We start from the raw sequence: 21,639 nt of genomic DNA, 5'->3' as shown, positions 1-21,639 counted from the left end.
AACAACATTGTAAGAATATTGTCAACAAACCTAAATCGTGAAGGAGGGTTACCAAAAATCAAAGTAATCGATTAGTTTTATATTCATTTATTCACTCATGTTTTTACAATAGGAAATCATTCGATTAAAAATATTTACAGTTGAAGAACATCACACAGAATAAATTATAATATGTATAAAATATGATATGTTCTTCTATAGGGTTTATTATGAGAAGCATTCGATATTATACAAAGTAACATGAAATATAGGCGAGAAAAGTAAGAAATAAGTTACAGTTAAATGCTCAAAGTTTAAATATCTCGCTCACAAAACCTGTGTAATCCGAAAATTTCTGAATATCAATAATTTCAGTCAATGATGTTCAATCAATGTCGCTCTCCCTCGTGATTCTCCAATTTTTCAGGCAGCGGGTTCACCACGATCGTTTCGATACTTTCAAAGACGGCTTGTCGGTCTTGGTCTCCGTTAACGTGTTGTGCTGTGGTGAAATATTCCATGATATCCTTAATGTTGACTTGGTAATCAGTGTATCGTTTCAAGACTTCACTTTCTTCGTCTGTCGGATGCTATGAAAGAGTAAAAAATTCCCTGATAGACCTTTTCATAAATTAGGCCACGAGCAACTCTTACCTATGTAGTTTCCAAAATATTGCTATGGTGATTGATTCCCAGAGGAATTCATAAGAAGTTTATGCTATCTATACAAGTAACACCTGAACACTCGAGGGATTTAATAACCTAAAGGCAGTCGTCGCACTCAAAATAATTTATGAAAAGGCCTATTGAGGGGGGGGGGGTTAGAGTGGAATAGGCCATTTTTCCTGTGTAATTTCATACACAATTGAGGATAAAGCCATAAGCAAAAAGCTCGTACCCATGTCTATTTTTAGCTGTTAAAGCATAATAATTTGAGTTGAGTTCTTTTTCAGGACATGAAACTTGGATATTCAAAATCTACTCAAAATTCCGCTTCCACTGATATATAACATGATAGGGTTATTTTGAAGTTAATATTCCGGTTTTTTTGGATTTCGGCCTAAAAATGACCTATTTTTGGCCAAAAAAGTGATGAAACGCTAAAAATCATAAATGAGAAATATGTAATTATTTTCCTGAATTTGTAAGAAATATTATAATTTTAATGTAAAGTTGTCAGAAATACATACTAGAATGAGAAAAACAAACTTAGAAAGTTAAAACATGAGCTAAATCCTAAAAAAAAAACTGGTTTTTCCAAAATTAGTCTACGAAACATTTTGATCAAAAATGAGAAAATCCACCTTGCAGGACCTCTAGTTCATTGTAATTCTGCATTTTTGACTCTATTTTTTGCATATTCTGATATACTCTACCTATTTGAAGAATTTTCAAGCAAAGAAATCTCAATTCAAGTACAATTGACGAAAAGATAGGGGAATTTTGACATAGGCCCAAATTTTCCGTCACGGCGTGACAAAAACTAAAAAGGGCTACAGAAAATCTTGTGGGTTGATTTTTGAATTTCTATTTTAGGTTTCTGATTAACACTATATGGTTGATGTTTCATGGAGAAAATTAAGGCCTGATTCCACTCTCATAGATTTTTACAGGCTATTGAAAATTTTCCGTCACGGCGTGACTAGTCAGTGAAAAAATGGATTTGAAAGCCTCAAATCATAGATTAACCAGTCCAAGTCCTATAGAAAGTTGACTCAGCTTGCAAAAGAGGCCTTTTGGTAAGTTTTTTGAATCTATACCTGAAAAAAAAAACCCTGTAATAAGGACATCATTCCAAAGCAGTTTTTTCAGTACCGTAGCAGCAGGCTCAGATTTAGCCTATGTTGATTTTTCAGGAACATATGCATGTTATATATCAAATTGTCGGAAATTTTATGTAAATTTCAAAAATGGTTAAAAGTAGGGGTTAAAAATGAAGTCAATGAGAAGAAAATGCAAAACTTGATGATTTTTTCTCCTATTTTGGCCTGCTATTTTACAAAAACCTAAAAAATGCGATAAAAAATTTCTAAAGCGAGGTTAAGCTCTATTTTTTTTAGCTTTTTGCTACAAAATACCATAGCTTCCCATGAAAATAGGTTTTAGAGAGATTTGAAGACCTTCATTTTTTGACATTTTTAAAATTTTTGGGTACGAGCTTTTTGCTTATAGCTATAATTACTTTGACGAAAGAAGTCTCATTCTAAAAAAGAATTTAGTTTCAAAGTCCTATACCTATCTCTCCGATAGTAGGGGCGCTTAAACGAAAAAAGTTATCAATGAGGGTTACAACAATATACAACAAAAAAATGACATTATTTTCTCACCATTGCAAGTCTTTCTTTGACCTCTGTTGATTGAGGTGGGTTGTACAATAAGTGATACCTAAAATATTAAGATGTTCAAGAAATTTCAGTAAGTAGGCCCAAAATCTTTTTCATAAAGACAAAAACAGAATATTGCAGTAAATTCAAAAGAATATTTAAGTAAATCCATTTTCAGAACCATCCAAACAAAATAGCGCGATTTAGCCTCCAAATGTATAGGAGTTATAATAGTTTATCCTCAACAAATATAGTTTTCGACACTAAGCACTACTGTTACTGAGAGATGAGCACGAGCATGAGCTTTATATAAGAAACTTCACGAGTTGGTCATTTCAAGTAAGAGATAACGCGTTCATTGTTTATGACAGGTTCGCGAGTAAACAAATCACATAAAAGCTTGTAAAAACGCCAACTTGTCCCTTTACTGAACTCTACCTTACCTGTAACCCGTCTCTGGGTCCACTGATCTCAAACTTATCCTTTCGACAGCAGTATCACTCGGTATGTTTAACACCACTACACGATTCGGTTCGTAACCTTGTTCTATTAGTGAATCTAATTGCATCCTCGTTTTGGGGAATCCATGTAATACCCAGCCTCGTTTTACAGCATCGAGTTGGGAGAGTCTCATTGTTAACGCTTTAGTAACAAGCTCGTCTGGAACTGTAAAAAAAAAAAGTTTGTTTATGTTGAAATGTTCAATTACATGGATCTTTAAGTGAGAAGGGTTTTAATAGTTTGTTGTTCAATTTGTCGTTCATGGTCGCTAAATTCTTTTGATTTCATGAGCCAATAAAATTTTCACCATTGGACAAAAGAGTTCATTATAATTTCATGGTAAGGTTATAAGCATGCGAACCTCGTAACCTTTTAGATCATAAACTTTATAAATGCGGGGCAAACTAAAGGCTTCAATTTTTCTTGCTTGAGAAAGGTTGAAGGTTCTTCTCTAGCCCTTCGGGGTTTCAACCCATAGGTGTAGCGAGATACCCTGCAAAATTTATGAGGGAGTGCAGACGTTTATGACATATTCATGATCTTTTGATAAAACAAAGACAATATTACAGTGTCGTAAAAACCGCTCTTATCCATAAATTTGGCAGGGTATCTCGCTACGCCTATGCAAACTCAATGATAAATACATTGATAGAAATGTTAAGAATTGTTTTTGGTGATAATGAATAATGAAAACATATTCCTTACTCCTTACACCACGTTCCTCGTAAGGTTTCATAGATTGTCCAAGTTCAGATTCATTGACCAACATTTGTTTGATCAGGTCATCGCAACATACTGTGAAAAAGAATTAAATAGAATTGCTCCAGGCCAGTGTCGAAAGACCAACCATTTTTTTGTAGCAAAAATCGACTTTTGAAAATGGGCCGAAAATTTAGAAAGTTGACCGACCGGGCTTTTGATGGTTCATACTTCTTTAAGAGTTGGATATTACAGTGTATAAATGTAGACATAAACCTACCCGTTTTTTTTATAAGAACAATTTAAGAACATTTTAAGGCTTTGTGGACTCGAAAACACCCTATTTCTTTGTAAAATGGTAAAAAATATTCACAAAATGGTCAAAAAAAGAACAGGCTAAGAAGGTTTTTAGGCTTAAAACTCAATAAGATATGAATATTGATATTGAATGTTCTTATAAAAAAAAGATTTTTCTAATATAAGAATAAGCGAGATTAAAAGAATGTTTAGAAGGGAAAAACCTAATCAATAAATCGAATGGCCCTACCATGTACTAGATGATATTTGCTGCACAACAATGAGGCTTGTTCTCGTTTCCCTGCACCAGTTGGACCCAACAATACAACACGTGGTGTATGTGGAGCATTGTTTCTTTCCTTCGATTGCAAATATGCTAAAGCTATGGAAAGGAATGGGGAAATTTTAAAATGATTGCTAAAAAAGCCCCCCCCCCCTTCCAGTTACCTTTCACGCAATCACATAAAAAAATTTCCAGATCACGTTATAACGAGTCAAATTTCTTTTCTATCACGATCACGTTGATCATGTTGGTTCCTCCGATCACGCAATCGCGCACTTTTAAATCTTAAATCACGAAATCATGAACATGAAAATCGCGCCATCACGAAAACTGCTTAGGGGGGGGGGGGGCTCTAAAAACGATAGACGTAAATACTAACTAATATTTGACAAACACACAAAAAACTTTCTACTTGCAGTCGTGTTCTGACTTTGGGCTTTTGACATGACATCCTGAAGATTTACTATACATTACGCAAAAAAATCACCCCTACTGGAAGAAGTTCCACAAGAGCTAACAGAAAGGGGTGTAAAATGCCAGAGTAAGAGGTTCAGCAGCTTTTTTCAACTGCAAACAAAAAATAAAGAGCATTTCACAAGCACTTTTATATGTAAACAAGCTGGAACGTTGATTGGATCTACCTGATGATTAAAGTTAGAGTGAGTAGGGAAGTGTTATATAGTCGATATAGAACGCCAAGAAGATAACCAGTAATCCTTTGAGTTACAGAAATTCGAGTTAAAGAGAGGCAGAATAGCCTAAGAATCTCCTCAAGAGACCGGAAAATCGTCAAGGTAGGTTTAATAAAAATCAAACATGTATCAGCGAAAATGATGGTTGAGAGTGTTTACTTTGAGATAAGACATCTTCTCTTGGTTGATCAGCATTGATCATCTTGAATGTGTTCGAGTAACATCGTAATATACCACCGATGTGTCTAAGAATTTTGAAAAGCAGATTTTCTTTAATACACCCCCTTCTATCAAACCCAATGGGACTCCTTCACACTGGAAGAAATAGCCAAAATATCGCCCCCGGTGGAAAATTATCCTCAAATTTTTCTCCCCAATGAAAATAATCAAATAAACCAATTCTCACTTGTAAACAAAATAATTGAAATCCCCAACCATAAAAAATATTGGAATATTAATCCGCATTGAGTTTCAGTCCGTTGTTTTTATCCCCACTACCAGGTCTGTGAAAAGGGGGTGTTTTGATAGATTTAAAGGATAGAGACAAAGGCTCACATATGGAAAAGAGGACACAAATGTTGAAGGACTGAATCAAAATTTTGTAGGTAGTATCTAGGAAATTACAATGGAAATTCAATTTTGAATCTCAGTACCACCCCAGCAACGCAATTAAGAGATTTTGAAAGTTCAAATTTATTTTAATAAAGTACTCTCTGAACTTTTCAAAACTATATTTCAATATACCGATGGTGTTTAGCGAGGCGCTCATTCATTTCATCTTCTTTACAACTAGTTGGGTCTGGTTTCACACGGTGTATTGCGTCACTTGGTGGTGGGTGGAATGTCACGTGGTACACATCTAAAGAATGGGATGATTAGAGTATTGAAGATTGTTAATTTATGGTCAAAACCCGGGGAGGGGGGAGTAATTAGGCAAATAAAGGGTATGGGTATGTGTCGCCCTTAAGAATACGTTTTTTGGACTTCCAAAGTCCAACTAAGGATTGCCAAAATCAGAAAACCAAACTTCAGTTCCACTAAGTGTTGAAAAAATAGGAAAATTTCAACCTTTTCCCTGGAATGATCAAATTTGGTCAAATTTGTCCGAATAAGGATCGTAAAAATCTATTTTTTTTCCTCCTTTCTAGTCCCGCTAAGGGTCTGAGGGTCGAAAGTCGGGCGGCACACCCCCGTCAGCTCGCAGCCCTAATCCGGGTCAAAACTAAAAATATTGCAGTCAGAGCACCTATATAAGTTGATTTTTGGAAAAAACAATAAATGTATAAAATGAAGTAATAAAAAAGGCATAAACAAAACAAAGAAGCAACATGCTGAATGGACCTACCTAATGATTAACATCAGATGAAAATAAGAAAAAAGTGACAATAATTGTACAAAAATTCAGAATGGAAAAATAAAGCTTGTGTGTTGAATAATGTAAAATGGTAAAAAGAAATTTCCCCAAATACGAAAATCACTTAAACCATTCAGGCCCAAAAAACCTTTTAAGCTGTTTTTGGCCCAAATTTGCCCAAAAATCTGGCTCCGTCACAATTTGGGCATTGCCATTTTGCATCATTGTGCAAAAATCAGAAAAAGATTATGAGTCAACATTGAGAATAGCTATATTTTCTTATTTGGTTAAAGGGAATTTCCCCAAAATACGAAAATCCGTCTTTTAAGGCGAATAAGAATTTTCCAGGAAAAACCACTTCAGCCATTCTTTAGAGAATCTTGCCCTACATCTTTGTACAAAAAATCAGAAAAAGTAATGACTGGATTTTGCACAAAGTCCAAAAAACCATATTTTTAGGCAGTTTTTGGCCCAAATTTGCCCAAATATATTTTTTTTCGAAAATCGGGCTCCATCACATTTTAGGCATTGCCATTTTGCATCATTGTGCAAAAAATCAGAAAAAAATACTGAGTCAACTTTGAGAAAAGCTATATTTTCTTATTTGGTTAAAGGGAATTTCCCCAAAATACGAAAATCCGTTTTTTAAGGCGAATAAGAATTTTCCGGGAAAAACTATTTCAGCCATTCTTTAGAGAATCTTGCCCTCCATCTTTGTACAAAAAATCAGAAAAAAGTAATGACAGGATTTTGCACAAAGTCCGAAAAACCCTATTTTTAGGTAGTTTTTGGCCAAAATTTGCCCAAATAAATTTTTTCTCAAAAATCGGGCTCCGTCACGTTCTGGGCATTGCCATTTTGCATCATTGTGCAAAAAATCAGAAAAAACTAATAAGCCAATCCGGAGAAAAGCTAGTAACAGACGGACGGACGGACGAACGGACATGGGTTAATTTATAGAACCTCCACCGGGGTACCCGGAGGTAGGTCCAAAAATAAGAAACGAGCCCATTATAGGCAGATAATAAAGAACAAACTAAAGAAACGAATGAAATGCACCACGAGCGACTGATATAACAAAAACGATAAAAAAGAGAAGTAACAAATTTTACAAACCTCCAGTCATAGGATCAATTCGTTTCCCGATCACTCGTTCACTGAGCACTGAATCAGGTGCATCAAGAAGAACTAAAAGAAACATTCGGAAAGAAATGCAAACGAAGCACATGAACACTAGCCAGTTTGTGTATATGTGATTTTTCTGCGTCGGAGACGGTAAGCTTCTATTTGTTTACAAGAGAACAAGGACGACGGTAAATCAGCATTTTTACAGTCCTCGTTTTTTTGGGTCAGAACTGATTATTCCAAATCACTTCAGTCACCCCGCCGTCCTCAAAAGTGCAAAAACATAAACTCGCTACTCTGTAAAGGAACCCCGTTAAAGTTCGCAGGTAAATTGTCCTTCCCTTGAAATCGAGAAGTCAAAGGGTTCTTCAAATTGGTCAAAATTAGTTTTCACCAAAATTAGTTTCCTAAGGTTTCATTTTTTTAGGGAGAAATTGAAAGTGTGTGATAAGAAATTATTAAAAAAGTGTGTGTCTTAGTCTTACCAACATGTTTAGGGTAAATTCCTTCGAGTTGAAGTTGCAGAGCCTAAAATTTATTGAACAAACTTATTATGAGAAATATTATTTCTTTTAAAAAAGGATAAAAATTTGTAGAGATCTTGTTGCAAAATTTTAATCAATACCTGCGCTCGATTCTCTGGAAATCCTTCAATTAGGTAACCCTATAAAATAAATGCGAAAAAAAATTCAGAGGCTTTACTACATACATAAGTAGCTCTGACCTTTCATCGAACACTTTTGGGAAGAATTAGAAGAAGTAGAATTGTGTAATCTTTAAATTCAGTGTATTAAACTGAGTTGATTTATTATGAACATTGTAATAATTAATTTAAACGAATAATAGACTGATTTGGCAAAATCCAGTTAGGCACTATCTTCAACCAAATATCAAGCAAGTTGCCTGTTCCTAACTGACTAATCTTTACCCACAAACAGGAAACTATGCGCAGGTCAAACAGGAACGCTTAAAGCCTTGGAGCTAATCAAGGTGTTACTAAATCATCCTGTACATATTATCTTTGCCATTTCTTAGAAAATCAGCTGATCGTGGGTGAAAATGACGTCACACGGAATCGGTCTATAGCCAATGGAATTTACAAACTTTTAAATACTTTTTTCATTCATTTGAAATGATGTCTGATACAAAGAGAATCTAATAGTAGAGGCCATTTTGTAATAGCGCTCGATTTTTTTGTCAAAGCACATATTCGTTTAAAAATCGAAATTAAATGAATGAAAAAGTACGTACTTACCAGGGGGTATAGCCATTTGCGTACGCTTGCGTACAGGGGGGAGGGAGTACTCGATTTTCGACATTTTAGTGCGTACGTACTATGTGGACGGCCCCTAAGTTGAAACTTGACACTCATATTAAGATCACAAAATTACATCATTTTGCAACATTTAATTTCAATACATCAAACGGTGTGTATTCTGCAGACCAAAACCGAAATCTACATTTTGTTCTGTAAAATAGCCATTCTTGGTCAAATTGTTTGTAATTTCAGTTTCGAAAGTAATCGATACAATTCTAAGAATTTGAAAAAACGACCCTATTTTCGTTAGCTACTTTTGCAAACTTTATAAAAAAATATTACAAAGGTTTGTACTGAAAATTCCCCTGGTTTTACTAAGTGTGACTTAATCTAAGTAATCTCATAAGGATCTTCTTTACAGGCAATTTAGCGATCAAGAATTGTTGATTTTTATATTAAGATAAACAAAAAGAATGTTCGCAATATATGAATTTAAATATACATTAATTTTATTGAGCTACGATGCAAATATATTATTAAAAGCCATTTAAAATTTATGTTACAACCCTTTCTCGTCGTTTAAAACTAATTACAATTTCTTATTATCCTCGTCAGCATTTCGGTGTTACATGCTATGTACAATACTACTTACATGCTATTTATCAAGATATATGATATTTTCCTCTCCTCTAAGGAATGAATTTTTACACCAAGGAAATAAGGCCCTCTTATTATTGCAAATTTACATGTTCCCTCAAAAGGTATAAAGAAAAACAGTTGAATTTGTCGGTAATTGGTCGTTAGAGTCTTTTGATCTCTTTTGTGAAATATATCAAAAGAAAATACTAGGCTCACCCGACAAAATACGACTCTTTAGTAGAACTCAAGATTGCTCTGAACATTCTTACTATCAGTATTGAAGATTTCTAGCGTTCTAATATACGAAAATTAAATAAAACTTCGTCCACGAAACAAGTTTATGTTCAATTTCGTTATCCGTTAAATTTGTTTTGAAAAGATAGTTAATCTCAAGCCAGAAAATGAAAAGCTCTTTATAAGCACACACGATTTCAGACTCAATTTGTAGACGCTACAGAATTTTAGAGGAAAGTATCAAGCAATAGAAATCACATTAAAGAAAACATTGATCGAAAAATCTTATCATTTGATGAAGGATTACCAGGTTTACAGGCCTTTTTTGGTCGAAATATTTTCTTACGCTGATTTCAGAATACCCCTGGTAAAAGCAGGGTCAAAATTCATACACATCAGTACTTCTACTTGATAAGTTTTCTTTCAAGGCAGCAGTCTCTTCACTTGACCAAAGTAAATGAGTTTGCCGCAGGAGAGTAGTTTGCGACCATGAGTTTCCTTTTTCTTAAGTCTTTACTCGAAGGTAAGGGAGGCTCCTCTTTTCTCTGGGTTTCCAACTTTGACCCTTCTCTATAGTTGCTAAGCATCAATCAAAGAGGCATCTATTACCATTTTGAAGTCTTTGGTATGTTCCGACTTATGTGTCGTTCCCAATCACCTTACGCATCGTAGCCGGATGATCTACCTTCACGCTACGGTTGCACGATTTATATGTAACAAAGTGGTGAAAGTTCGACGGTAAACTGGATCTCTCAAAACATAAATGATAGGGTTTAACACAGAGGATAAACACACGATAGCGTGCGTAACTCTTGCTTCAAAGTAAATCATTTTATTCTTGGAGATCAAAGCATACATAACAAGGCATATCGCTGGAAGATTACACATCAAATAACAAGTGGTCAAAAGAAGTAAATTCTTCAGAACTTTGGTGTTACGATGACGGCGCTTGCAGGCTGGAGTAACTTGCCGATTAGCCAGCATAATTTTGTAGAGGAGACCATAGAGGGTTGGTATTGAGAGTGTGGTTAGGGCAACCAGTATGGCGGTCACCAACAACATTGAATTCACATTCACTACCGCTATTAAGGAGATAAACAACGACGTCGAAAATGCAGCCACGTTCATGATCATATTACGTCTGTCTGACATAATCCGATCATATGTTACATACTTGGCAACTTTCAAGTACCGATTGAAAGTTATCATTATAATAAGACAAGATGAATAAAGCCCATTCCAATTGTTGAAGACAGCCTGTACTTTAAGAACAGTGCAGTCCGAATGTAGTTTCCAGTAATGGTATCCAGCACAAAAGACGGGCACCACAAATATGCAATTAATAAAATCACATACGCTCAAACTTGCCATTAAGCGAACAGAATTATCGAATTCACGGGTTCGACGTGTTTTCCATTGACAATATAATGAAAGTACATTTAAGATGGTACCCACAACAGCGATGGTCAAATATAAGCTAACGATAATTTTGCGCTGATCTTCTGCAAGGAGTGGTACACAATCCATGGGAGATTCCATGCCTAGATAGGCTCGAGTATTAGTTTAAAGGGTTTTTTTATTTCATACACTCATGAACTGTCTTGCATATTTTCCATTAACTTAACATTTAAATCTATTCCACATTTTGAAGACATACTGAAAAATTTCATCTTCAAGCTTTGATTCGAATATGAAAAAGATATCGAAAATCTTTTTTTTTTTATACAAAAACTCATTTTTTCCATAATTTAAAACAGAGGGATTCTTCCCAATGAAAACAAAGACACTAGATAGTACATTATTATATGTTTTATTCTATAAGAATGATGCTCTATTTTGGCAGAAACCTAAGAACAGATTAAGAGCAACCCTGGAAAGGTCTAAAAAAATGGTGCTTTAGAGTCAATAAATGAGTAAAGTAAGCATATTCAAAGTGTAGAATTTTTTGAAACATTTTGAGGCTGAAAATCGCGCGAAAAGATACGAACAGCTTAAATTTTACTGGTTCTTGTAAAAAAAGGTAAGCAATCGAAAAAACGTCAATAAAAGTCCATATGTTTCGTTAAATGAAGTTTGGTATTCTCACTTTATGGACTGTATGTTTTGCAATACAAAGTTGCAGGTGTATTTAAATGGTAAAAAAATAAAGGTTATGTATGTTATTCCTGTTCGAAGTTTGCACCATAAAATCGAATTTTTCTGAGATAAATTTTAGATTAAAGATTGAATTTTTAAATTGACAAGTGATACTTTTATGGACCTACCTGGTTATGCATTTAACACATATATAATTGATATCTACGTGAGCGTGACCATTAAACAATCATTCAGAACACAATAGTCGTTTGTTTCTTATAAAAAAAACGTTTAAAAACCAAAATTTCATGCTCATGAAATATTCTGTCATATTCAAGACTTCGTGATCAAAAGAACATCTTTCTCATCAAAAAATTGAGTAATTTGGCTAAGAACATTGATGTATGCTTATTAATAGTGATTCTTATAGATAAACCAGGGATATGTTATAGCGGAGCTGGATAACGCACATTTAAAAAAGCCTTGTTCTATCTCTGTCCCTGATATTAAAATTTGATATGAAATTTAACTTTTTTAATTACAAACTCGTGAAATTGATTTCCTCTTAGCCAATGATTCTGCTGCTGCATTTATCGTTCACGATTAAAAACTTTTAATTATCAAGAGGGTCTGTAAAACATTGGTGAATGACAATTTAAAAAAATGAGAAACATTGTTTTCATTGTAAAGTTATAAGAAGTTTCTTCTCTAAGATTATAAATAGTACTTTTTCATTTGAAATACCGCGCTACACCGCGGGGTGCCTCACTTTCTAACTGATATTTTCAGATAGCAAGTCGGTATTTCTGATTATGGAAAAAATTTCAAGTCAATTGAAACAATATTTGTTAAAATATTTACATCCGAAATTTTCAAAGAGAAATCATGAAAGCTTCTCAAATTCATAACACACGCTGATAAAAATAGATTTCATTTACAAGGAAGCTTTTGAGGTATCTTCTACAAATATTATTTTGATGAAAAGCGGGAACATCATAGCAAAATATGTGCAAACGTACTACATGAATACTTTGTCTGCTTCATTTTTCTTATAAAAACAGAACACTCAAGGGGACAGAGATGGATTTCTATTATCAACAGTTTACAATAGAAAAGACAAAGAAGCAATCCGTTAAGGAATTCTCGTCCTTCATCCAGCTCCGCTATAACATATCCCTGGATAAACATGCGTCTTTTGAGCCAACAAATTTTTTTTTGAAAAAATCTGCTTGAGCCATCTTTTACCTATGATGGTACCCTACTTTCATGCAAAAATATCAGAAAAAGTTAATGATCCAATTTTTCACAAAGTCCAAAAAACCCGTTTTTTAGCCGTTTTTAGGCCCAAATTTGCCCAAAATTTTTTTTTTCGAAAATCGGGCTCCGTCACATTCGAGGGTTTATAGTTATGCATCTTTGTGCAAAAAATCATAAAGAATCAAAGAGCCAATCTCGAGAAAAGCTAATACCTAAGTAATTGATAATGTGCTTATAAATAAATATAGAATTTGGCCAGTTTTTCTATAAAAACACGCCAAGCAACCAAAATTTCATTTCTAAACACACATATTCTTTAAAATTAAGCCCTCATGAGCAAAAAAAACATCTATCTCATAAAGAAATTGAGTAATTTAACCAAGAACATTGATGTATGCTTATTAATAGTGATTCTTATAGATAAACATGCGTTTTTTGATCCAACAAATTTTTTGAAAAAATCTGCTTGAGCCATCTTTTACCTATGATGGTACCCTACTTTCATGCAAAAAATCAGAAAAAGTTAATGATCCAATTTTTCACAAAGTCCAAAAAACCCGTTTTTTAGCCGTTTTTGGCCCAAATTTGCCCCAAATTTTTTTTTTTCGAAAATCGGGCTCCGTCACATTCGAAGGTATATAGTTACACATATTTGTGCAAAAAATCAGAAGAAACTAATGAGCCAATCATGAGGAAAGCTAATAACGAACGAACGAACGGACAAAGGTTAATTTATAGGACCTTCGCCCCACCGGGGTAGGTCCAAAAATGAATATAGTACCCATACTCTTAGGTTCCAAATAAACAGGGGGTTCGAATAAACGGAGATGTTGGACAATATCCAAAATTTTGATAAACAGGGGGAGGGTTGGAAATTGTAATTACGAAAACCCCAAAATAAGGTAAATATAGGATAAAATCAGGCTATTTAGAGCAGAATAAGGGACCTTCTCTTTGAAAGCTGAAAAAATTCTTAAAAATTAATACACGGTGGGGGTCCTAATAAGGTCCGGGGGGTTGGAAAATTTTCGAAAAATTAACAAGCGGGGGAGGGGGCGTTTATTTCGAACTTAAGTATAATCATCAGAATGTGTGCAAATTCATCCCGTAACTCAATTGGTGATTTCTAGATAAAGCCTTGTTTTTTAATTTACAGACTGACATATGACTCTAGATCAAGTGAAAGGATTTTTTCGAATGTTAAGGTCGGTCTCCACTTTCACGCGAAATAAGCGAAAACCTTTTAACAATTTTGTAAGGTGATTGGTTAGTTGAAAAATGAAGCAATTCCATTTAACGTAACGGTTGAAAAAATTTGAACTTCCTTCAATTCAACTTTTTTTTTGTTCGCGCGAAACTTTTTTATTACGTAATCTTTTCTTAAAGCAAAAAAGGTTCAGAAAAAAATTGTCGCGAGATAGTGGATACCGGCCTTCAATTTCTCAAAATTTGAAACTGCATAAAAATTGATTAATGACAGGTTTCGGGTTTGGCCTGTAAAATACCCAACGTTTGACCCCCGTTTGACATATTGAAATGAAATTTTGCAAAACGATGTAATTTTGTGCACTAAATATTAGTGCCAAGTTCTAATGCTCGAGCATCAAGGACAGGTGAGTCATTGATATTTAAGATTTTTATACAGTTTCAAATCTGCTCGAAGAAAAATTGGAAACATTAAAAATTTGATTCCTTAAAGTTCTAAATTTCCATAAAACTTCAACATGTAAAATCTAGCGCATTTCTATTGGTTAAGATAAGTTTCCCTGTGACAAGAGACATGGGAAGTCCCAGGTGAATATTGCCATAAAAGAGGGCGAAAATTATAATTTTAGGTAGTTTGCTTACCTTTTCGATGGCATCATATTGTGTGATTCTGTCTTTGAGTGTCTTCACAATTTCCTTGTTATGATAAAGAAAATTACATTGAAAAGGAAAAGATCATATTTACTGTTCTAGTCTTCTTCTAATTTGGAGACGAATTTATTTAAAATCAGGGTTAATCGATGCAATAAAAAAGTAATTTTTCTGTACATTCTAATCCGTCTTTTACAGCTTTTTTACATTTTTTAAATCTCCCCCAGCTTCTTTTCAGAAAGAAACATTTTGATGTTTTAATTTTAAGGCAATACTCTCGGGTGCCTAATAAACGTACATACCAAAATAAACGTACAGGGGAGAGAATAAAATTGGAATTAATAAACGTACGGGCTGAAATAAACGTACAGGCGAGAAATCAGAGCTAAAATAAATAAACGTACAGGCTAAAATAAACGTACAGGGAATAATCTACCAATTTTTCAAAAGTAGAACATCCAGGTCGAAACGACTGACTTGAGTACAGGTATATCTCTTATAGATCAATGACAAGTACTAAATAAGCAAAACGTTCGAATTTACTCGTGTAACACGCGAAATCTCCCACAATACTTTCAAATATAATTAACGGCCTTTCAACATATCTTACTTGAACAAAAAATAACAAATTTTTGTAGTATGAATTGGGCGATATTGGGTGAAAATAAATAAATGTACAGGAGGGAATAAACGTACAGGCGGGAAAATTCTTCAAAATAAATAAACGTACAGTTCCTAATAAGGTGCGTACAGGCGGGAAATTTGACACGAAAAAAATAAACGTACATGTACGTTTATTAGGCACCCGAGAGTAATTTATACAGCATTGCACTAACCATGTGGAAAGATTTAACATACTTACTAGATCATTCTGGCATTTTACAAGGTCTTCCTTTGCTATGAGGATACAACCCAATCTATCAGCAACTAATCGACTCTTAAATATAATACAATCAAAAAGATATATCACATTGGTGTCAAATAATCAAAGTGTTCTAACTAAAGTCCAACGGTTCCTGGTTCTTGCCCTCCCCCTCGATAAAGTTCAAAGATATAACTGACGATTGACCATAGTTCATGTGACTAAAAAAAAATCTTATACACAGAGCTATATAAAAGATGAAGAATACTCACAATACTTCGTTTTCCAGAACCTGGGGGTCCTACAACAACAATCTCTGGTACTAAAAATTGAGATATGATTATTACAACAAATACACCAATTACAACAGCTTAATATGAGTAATAGCAGAGTTGAATTTTGGTAGCCTTGGATATAATTTAGGAAGCTTGCAAACCCTGCTACTTGTCCATATAACTCAAAACAAAATATTTATTATTCTCAAATATTGATCCCCTTGTCTCAATTACTCTCGAGTACCTAATAGCGGTCCCCCCCACCCCCGCTAATAAATTTTTTGAAAATTTTCCACCCTGGACATTCTTGTTCCAACCCCCGCTTATTAATTTTTGGGAAAATGTTTTTGAAAGTTCCCTCTTTTTGTCCTAATTCAGCTGTATTAGCCTCCTTTTCAAAAACTTTGCACCCAGGACATTTTTTACCGAGAGTAGGTAACTAATTTTGGCAAGCAGAAAAAAAATCCTACAAAATACGTTTTTGTAAAGAATTTATTTTGGCGAGACAGCAAATTTTCGCATTTTGGCAAGGTAAAATGGTTCTTTTTTTCACAAGTCGAAATACTTAATTTTGACAGGGAACTTATTTTAGCAAAGCAGCAATTTTTAAATTTTTGTGAGAAGTAATTTTTGCAAATGGTTTGTTCTTGTTTACATTGCCAAAAGTAGGCGTTTCGGTAAAAATGTTTTTCTAGTTTTATCATTAATCTATACGTTCCGCAAGTTTGCACAGTCAAAGATACCTAATTTTTCATTGAAAGTCTTCTGAAGTCATCTGATCTTGTATGTACAGAGATATAGTAGTATAGAGATATACTATAGTAAGCAAGTTATATCGATTTATTGAAACTATGAAATAAAAAACATACCACATTCTGGTTCCTTCAACCAGTCCATAATAGCTTGCAATGGTTCATCTGGCTGGTGAATAAGCAACTTCTTTAAAAGCCTCTAAAGTTAAAAAAAATACACAATACACTAGAGTTCTCACTATTTTAATATAACAAAAGTCGACAAAAAGTCAATATTTTTCCTATAAGGGCTGGGGTTTTCACCTTTTCAAAGGTTCTCAATAATAGAAAAATTCAGAAAAAAGACAAGAAAATTCTTGTACGGTTTATTACATTCTAAGTTTAAGATTTCACTTTCAAAAAGCAACAAGTTGAAATGTTGATTGGACCTAAAATTTCTTCCAAAAACAGTGGCAATTGTCTGTGCTTTTTCAAGAACAACACTATAAAATTCGATACATTTGTTTTATAAGCAAGTGCTATTTTTCTCAAAAAATAGAGCCATTGTTTAAATGCCAAGAACCGGGTCTGTGTATGCTCATAAACATTATTCTTATAAAATAGAAATATGTACCTTGAATTCAACCTCAGTTCAAAAGGGGCCTAAATCCAAAGGGGTATGAACACCCTAAAAGGTTTATTTCATCCCCCTAAATCCCCTTCTGTAATGAAATCTTGTCCCCCCCTTTTTTTAGAGAAAATCTGTTAAAAAAAACGTACTTTATGTGCTACCAAAAATAGCCAACAATTTCACAATATAACAATACATAATTTTATCAACATGATACACTTTAATGTTTTGATGGTACATATTTTTACTTTAAAACAGACTTTGACCATTTTTATATGATTAAGTTGACTAAAACTTTTAACCCCCCCTTTCATATTTGTTTCAATCCTTGATCCTAAGACTTAGGTTTTTTCTCATCTTCAATTTACTGAAGAAAGAAGAAAGATTGTCAACAAAGTGCAATAAAAAATCTTTGAATAAAAGAAGAACTTAAAATCTTTAAAAATCTAAAAATGGTTTTGAAGAATTGGTGCAAAAAAGTGAAACATGGAAAAGTATTTGGAAAATTTTCTATTTTGTTTTTTGCGCAAACGCCTGTAACTATGGGCAAGCAACCCTTTGCTAAGATGTTGGCTTGAAATCGAAAATGAAACCACTGAAAACGAAAGCAAAATCGGCCCGTACACGAAATTCCATAATCTTGATATACAAGTTTAAGTCTAGACTGCTAATGTTTTTAACTTATTTTATTGTATTTTATCCTTTATGTTCAAAATCACGAAAAGCTACATATGTATTATGTGATAATTCAATAGAACTAAAACTAGAAATGGTTTTGAAAATTTTTTGCTTGTATATATACGGAGAAATACACGAATTACTTTAGGCCTACAAACTTTCAAAAGTAGAAACTTTCGCAATTTTCACAAATTTTGGCTCTTTTTGCGAAAGTAAATGTCTTTAAAAATTCTAGGAAGGGCCATTCGGCAAGTTTATGCTTGCGAAAAATTCTTGACAAAATAAAAAATCTGTAAAACTCCGAACTTTGAATAAAATGTAACTTTTATGGCACTTTCTAGCCTGTTAAAAAAGACTAATAAGTCAAAGGACAAATGTTTCAAGCCAATCCAAGAAGTATTTGTACCTCTAAGCCATTTTTTCATGTGAAAAATGAAAATTTTCAATTTCCTGTCTTGATTCAGCTTGATTCGCGAAAGTTTATGCTTGTGAAAAATATTTTTCTGTTAAATTCGCAAAAGTAAATGTCGTGAATTTTGCAAATTTTTGTCCTCACAAAAGTTTCTGCTTGCAAAAGTTTGTACGCCTAAAGTAAGTTAGTGTATTTTTACATAGTATAAAATATAGGAATCAAAATACACAAACATGTTGGCATAGTTCTCCATATAAGTTTTTGGCGTAATTTTCCATATACTTTAATGGGATAGACTTTCGCAAGGATTAAATTTCGCGGTTGGGCCTATCTGCAAAAATTCAAAAATTTTGTGGGGACTTAATTTCGCAGGTGACACTATTGGGTAGCAATATTTTCACAATTTTGTGAATTTTACTGTCAAATCATGCATGTTGGTTGTTGAAATACACATTATTTGCACCTCTTTGATGCAAGTAACCATTCAAATAGTATTTATTTGACATATTTTGAGTTTCGTTTAGAAATATTCTGCGGATCAGGCCCTCCCAAATTTCCATTGGGACTTAATTTTGCGGATTTTCGCGGATGACACCAAAATCCCCGAAATCTGCAAAATTTAATCCCCACGAATGTTTATCCCATTAAAGTATATAACATCGATGTAGTTAGCGTATTATGTTATTATAGCTGCCTTCCAAAACTGGCCTTACATCAAGGGGCTGTCAACAATCGACAATCGGGAGGGGGTCAACCTTTATGCTACCAAAAATAGCTAAAGAAGAAGGAAAATCCCAAAGTCTTAAAAAATACTAAGAAACAATACAATTCATCACTTTCCTCCGCCATACTTTTCAATCGTATTGAGATCGTAATCGTATTGAGAAATATACTTTGTCACGTGACCCAATTCGGCAATTCCCACCCCCGCCCTCATGGTAAGAATTGCTATTCCTATCCTGCCCTGACTCGCCTCAGGTGAAATTATAAGGTCCCCGCTCAAAACCACATGTTTTCCAGTGGAAATAAAGAAGCATTTCAATGTTAGCAACAAAAAAGTATGTGAAAGAACATGTACTAGGCCAGACGTAATTAATCCAACCAATCGAATGGTATTTTTAATTGAACTTTGTCGAACTTAATCAAACTTTGTTGGCCGATTAATGTTCGACCAGGTTCGACTAAGTTTGGTTGTCGAACTTTAATTGAATACTCACAAATTTCTCAAAATACAAAGTTCGATTAAGTTCGATTACTGAAATCAAACTTAATCGAACAGTTTGATTAGTTCGATTACATTAATCGAACTTAATCGAACTAATCGAACTTAATTGAACTTTGTCAAGTTTAATCGAGCAAAAATTTGTGAAAACCCGAGCAACTGAAGGCCGCTCCGCTTGCGCGTAATTCGATTGCACTTTTTGCCGGCCTTTGACGACACTTTGAGGAACTTTGAAGCACCCCCACTGGTGCAGAGTGTACCCTAACATTCCCCCTGACCAGTGGGCACCAATCAAACTCCCCTGAACCCCGGTCGGGACCCCCAGGGGCCGTCCACGGTGGTACCCAAATGAGGACATTTTTCCCAATTTTCGCCGATTTTCAAGCCTTTCCAAGCCTTTTAAAGGCTTCGGAGCACTGATGGAGGGTACTGGCTTTGAGGGAGAGCAAGGCAGAGGGTATCCGAAGGGGTCCCAAGAGCTATGGGGGCTGTGGAGGGCTGTAGAGGCCTCAATTGGTTTCACCGGCGATTTCTCCTGGCGAGAAAGGGGTGTAGCAGCCTCAATTGAGGAGGTCATTTTATGCAATTTTTGCCGGCTTTTGAGGGCCCTTTGAGGAACTTTGAAGGACCCCCAACGGTGCAGGCGTGTACTCTCACATCCCCCTGACCAGTGAGCACCGAACAGACCCCCCGGCACACCGGCTGGGACCCCCAGAGCCGTCCGCGGTGGTACCCAAAGGAAGTCATTTTTTTCCCAATTTTGACCAATTTTCAAGCCTTTCCGCCTTTCCAAGCCTTTTAAAGGCTTCGGACGACTGATGGAGGGTGCTGGCTTTGAGGGAAAGCAAGGCAGAGGGTATCCAAAGGGGTCTGAAGGGCTGTGGTAGGCTGTAGAGGCCTTGATTGGTCCCACCCGGGCTGGTACCCAAAGGAGGTCATTTTTCGCAATTTTTACCGGCTTTTGACAACACTTTGAGGAACTTTGAAGGACCCCCAACGGTGCAGACGTGTACCCTAACATCCCCCTGACCAGTGGGCACCAATCGGACCCCCGGGAACTTGGCCGGGACTCCCAGGGGGCCGTCCACGGTAGTACCCAAACTGCCAAAGCAGGTCATATTTTTTTTTTTAACTTTTTCGAACAGAGTTTTTTGTTGAATTTGTCGAACCTTTCTTGTTGTCGAACTTTATCAAATTGAGTTTTTTGTCGAATTTGTCGAACATTTCTCGTTGTCGAACTTTGTCGAACTTGATATGTTTTGTCGAACTTAATCGAATACTCACAATTTTAGCGACTTTTGAAAAGTTCGATTAAAGAATTTAATCAAACTTTTGTCGTTTGATTAAGTTTGACAAAGTTCGATTAGTTCGGTAATCGAACTGTTCGATTAATTACGTCTGGACTAAGGGGAAAGAAGGTAATTTCAGACCTTTAAAAGTTTATTTTTTTCAATAAAATTTTAACTGTTAAGAGGAAGGGGGAGGGGGTCAGAGTCTTAACGGCTTGAGGTCTTTAAAAAAAAAGGATTTTCTTTTGTCGATGAGTGTTGATTATGACCCCCAGTTTTTTTGATGGTTTGGAAGAAGAAATATTGGGTTGGGATTGAGTTTTAAGGCACTATTTTTTGTTTTGACAAAGAAGGTATAATTCTTCCACTAAGATTCTATCCAAATGTTGCAGTAAAACAAATCGTATCGCAAAACGTATCAAAAAAAAGTTATGAAAAAAGTACCATTTTTGGAACTGAAAAAAAGTTCTATTTTCGGAATTCGCCTAGACTGTCTTATAAAAATTCCAGATCTTTAATATGTAGAAAATAAATCTTGGAAACAGAATGTTACTTTACCTCATAAATCTGATAGATACCATGTTTTTCAGCGTATGTAGAAAACTCTGGAGGTATCAAAAGTGGTTTTTTCGTGGCATCCATTTTTGATTTCAGCTTGCGTCTTGTGTTTCGTCTCGACTGCCTGATTACCCTCCCGGAGTTTGGGTCGGATTTGAGAAAAACAACGCCTGAATAAGCGAGATGAAAATAAACAACTTGGTGTACTAAGCTGAAGAGTTTACTGACTAGTTTTTGACTCAGAAACAATACATCCAGTTTTTTTTAGAAATACTTTTGTAGCAAATTTATTATTTTTCATGTACTATTAAATAGTATCATTTCTTATAAACTATTTTACAGACAAAATTTTGTCTATTTTCTAATAAAAATATGAGTCCTGAAATTAGTTTAGCCCGTTGCCATG

General features: G+C 34.7%; 1 protein-coding gene across 1 annotated transcript; it reads right to left on the bottom strand.

Annotated features, from left to right (window-relative positions):
• Positions 1-71: 71 nt before the first annotated feature.
• LOC136800466 (adenylate kinase 8-like) lies at positions 72-21,400 on the bottom strand. Its single transcript, XM_067057125.1, has 15 exons — positions 21,234-21,400; positions 16,582-16,663; positions 15,710-15,759; positions 15,438-15,512; positions 14,567-14,620; positions 7,880-7,918; positions 7,740-7,782; positions 7,246-7,317; positions 5,520-5,634; positions 4,935-5,020; positions 4,051-4,182; positions 3,510-3,599; positions 2,747-2,969; positions 2,307-2,364; positions 72-569 (listed from the first exon to the last, which is right to left on the bottom strand). The coding sequence occupies exons 1-15, from the start codon at positions 21,315-21,317 to the stop codon at positions 369-371; spliced, it is 1,404 nt and encodes a 467-aa protein (XP_066913226.1). The 5' UTR covers positions 21,318-21,400; the 3' UTR covers positions 72-368.
• Positions 21,401-21,639: the final 239 nt, after the last annotated feature.

This window comes from Clytia hemisphaerica, unplaced genomic scaffold (genome assembly GCF_902728285.1).
Source record: "Clytia hemisphaerica strain Z4C2 unplaced genomic scaffold, Clytia hemisphaerica genome assembly, whole genome shotgun sequence".
In the NCBI taxonomy this organism is placed as follows: Eukaryota; Metazoa; Cnidaria; class Hydrozoa; order Leptothecata; family Clytiidae; genus Clytia; species Clytia hemisphaerica.
This window is presented reverse-complemented; position numbering and strand designations above follow the sequence as displayed.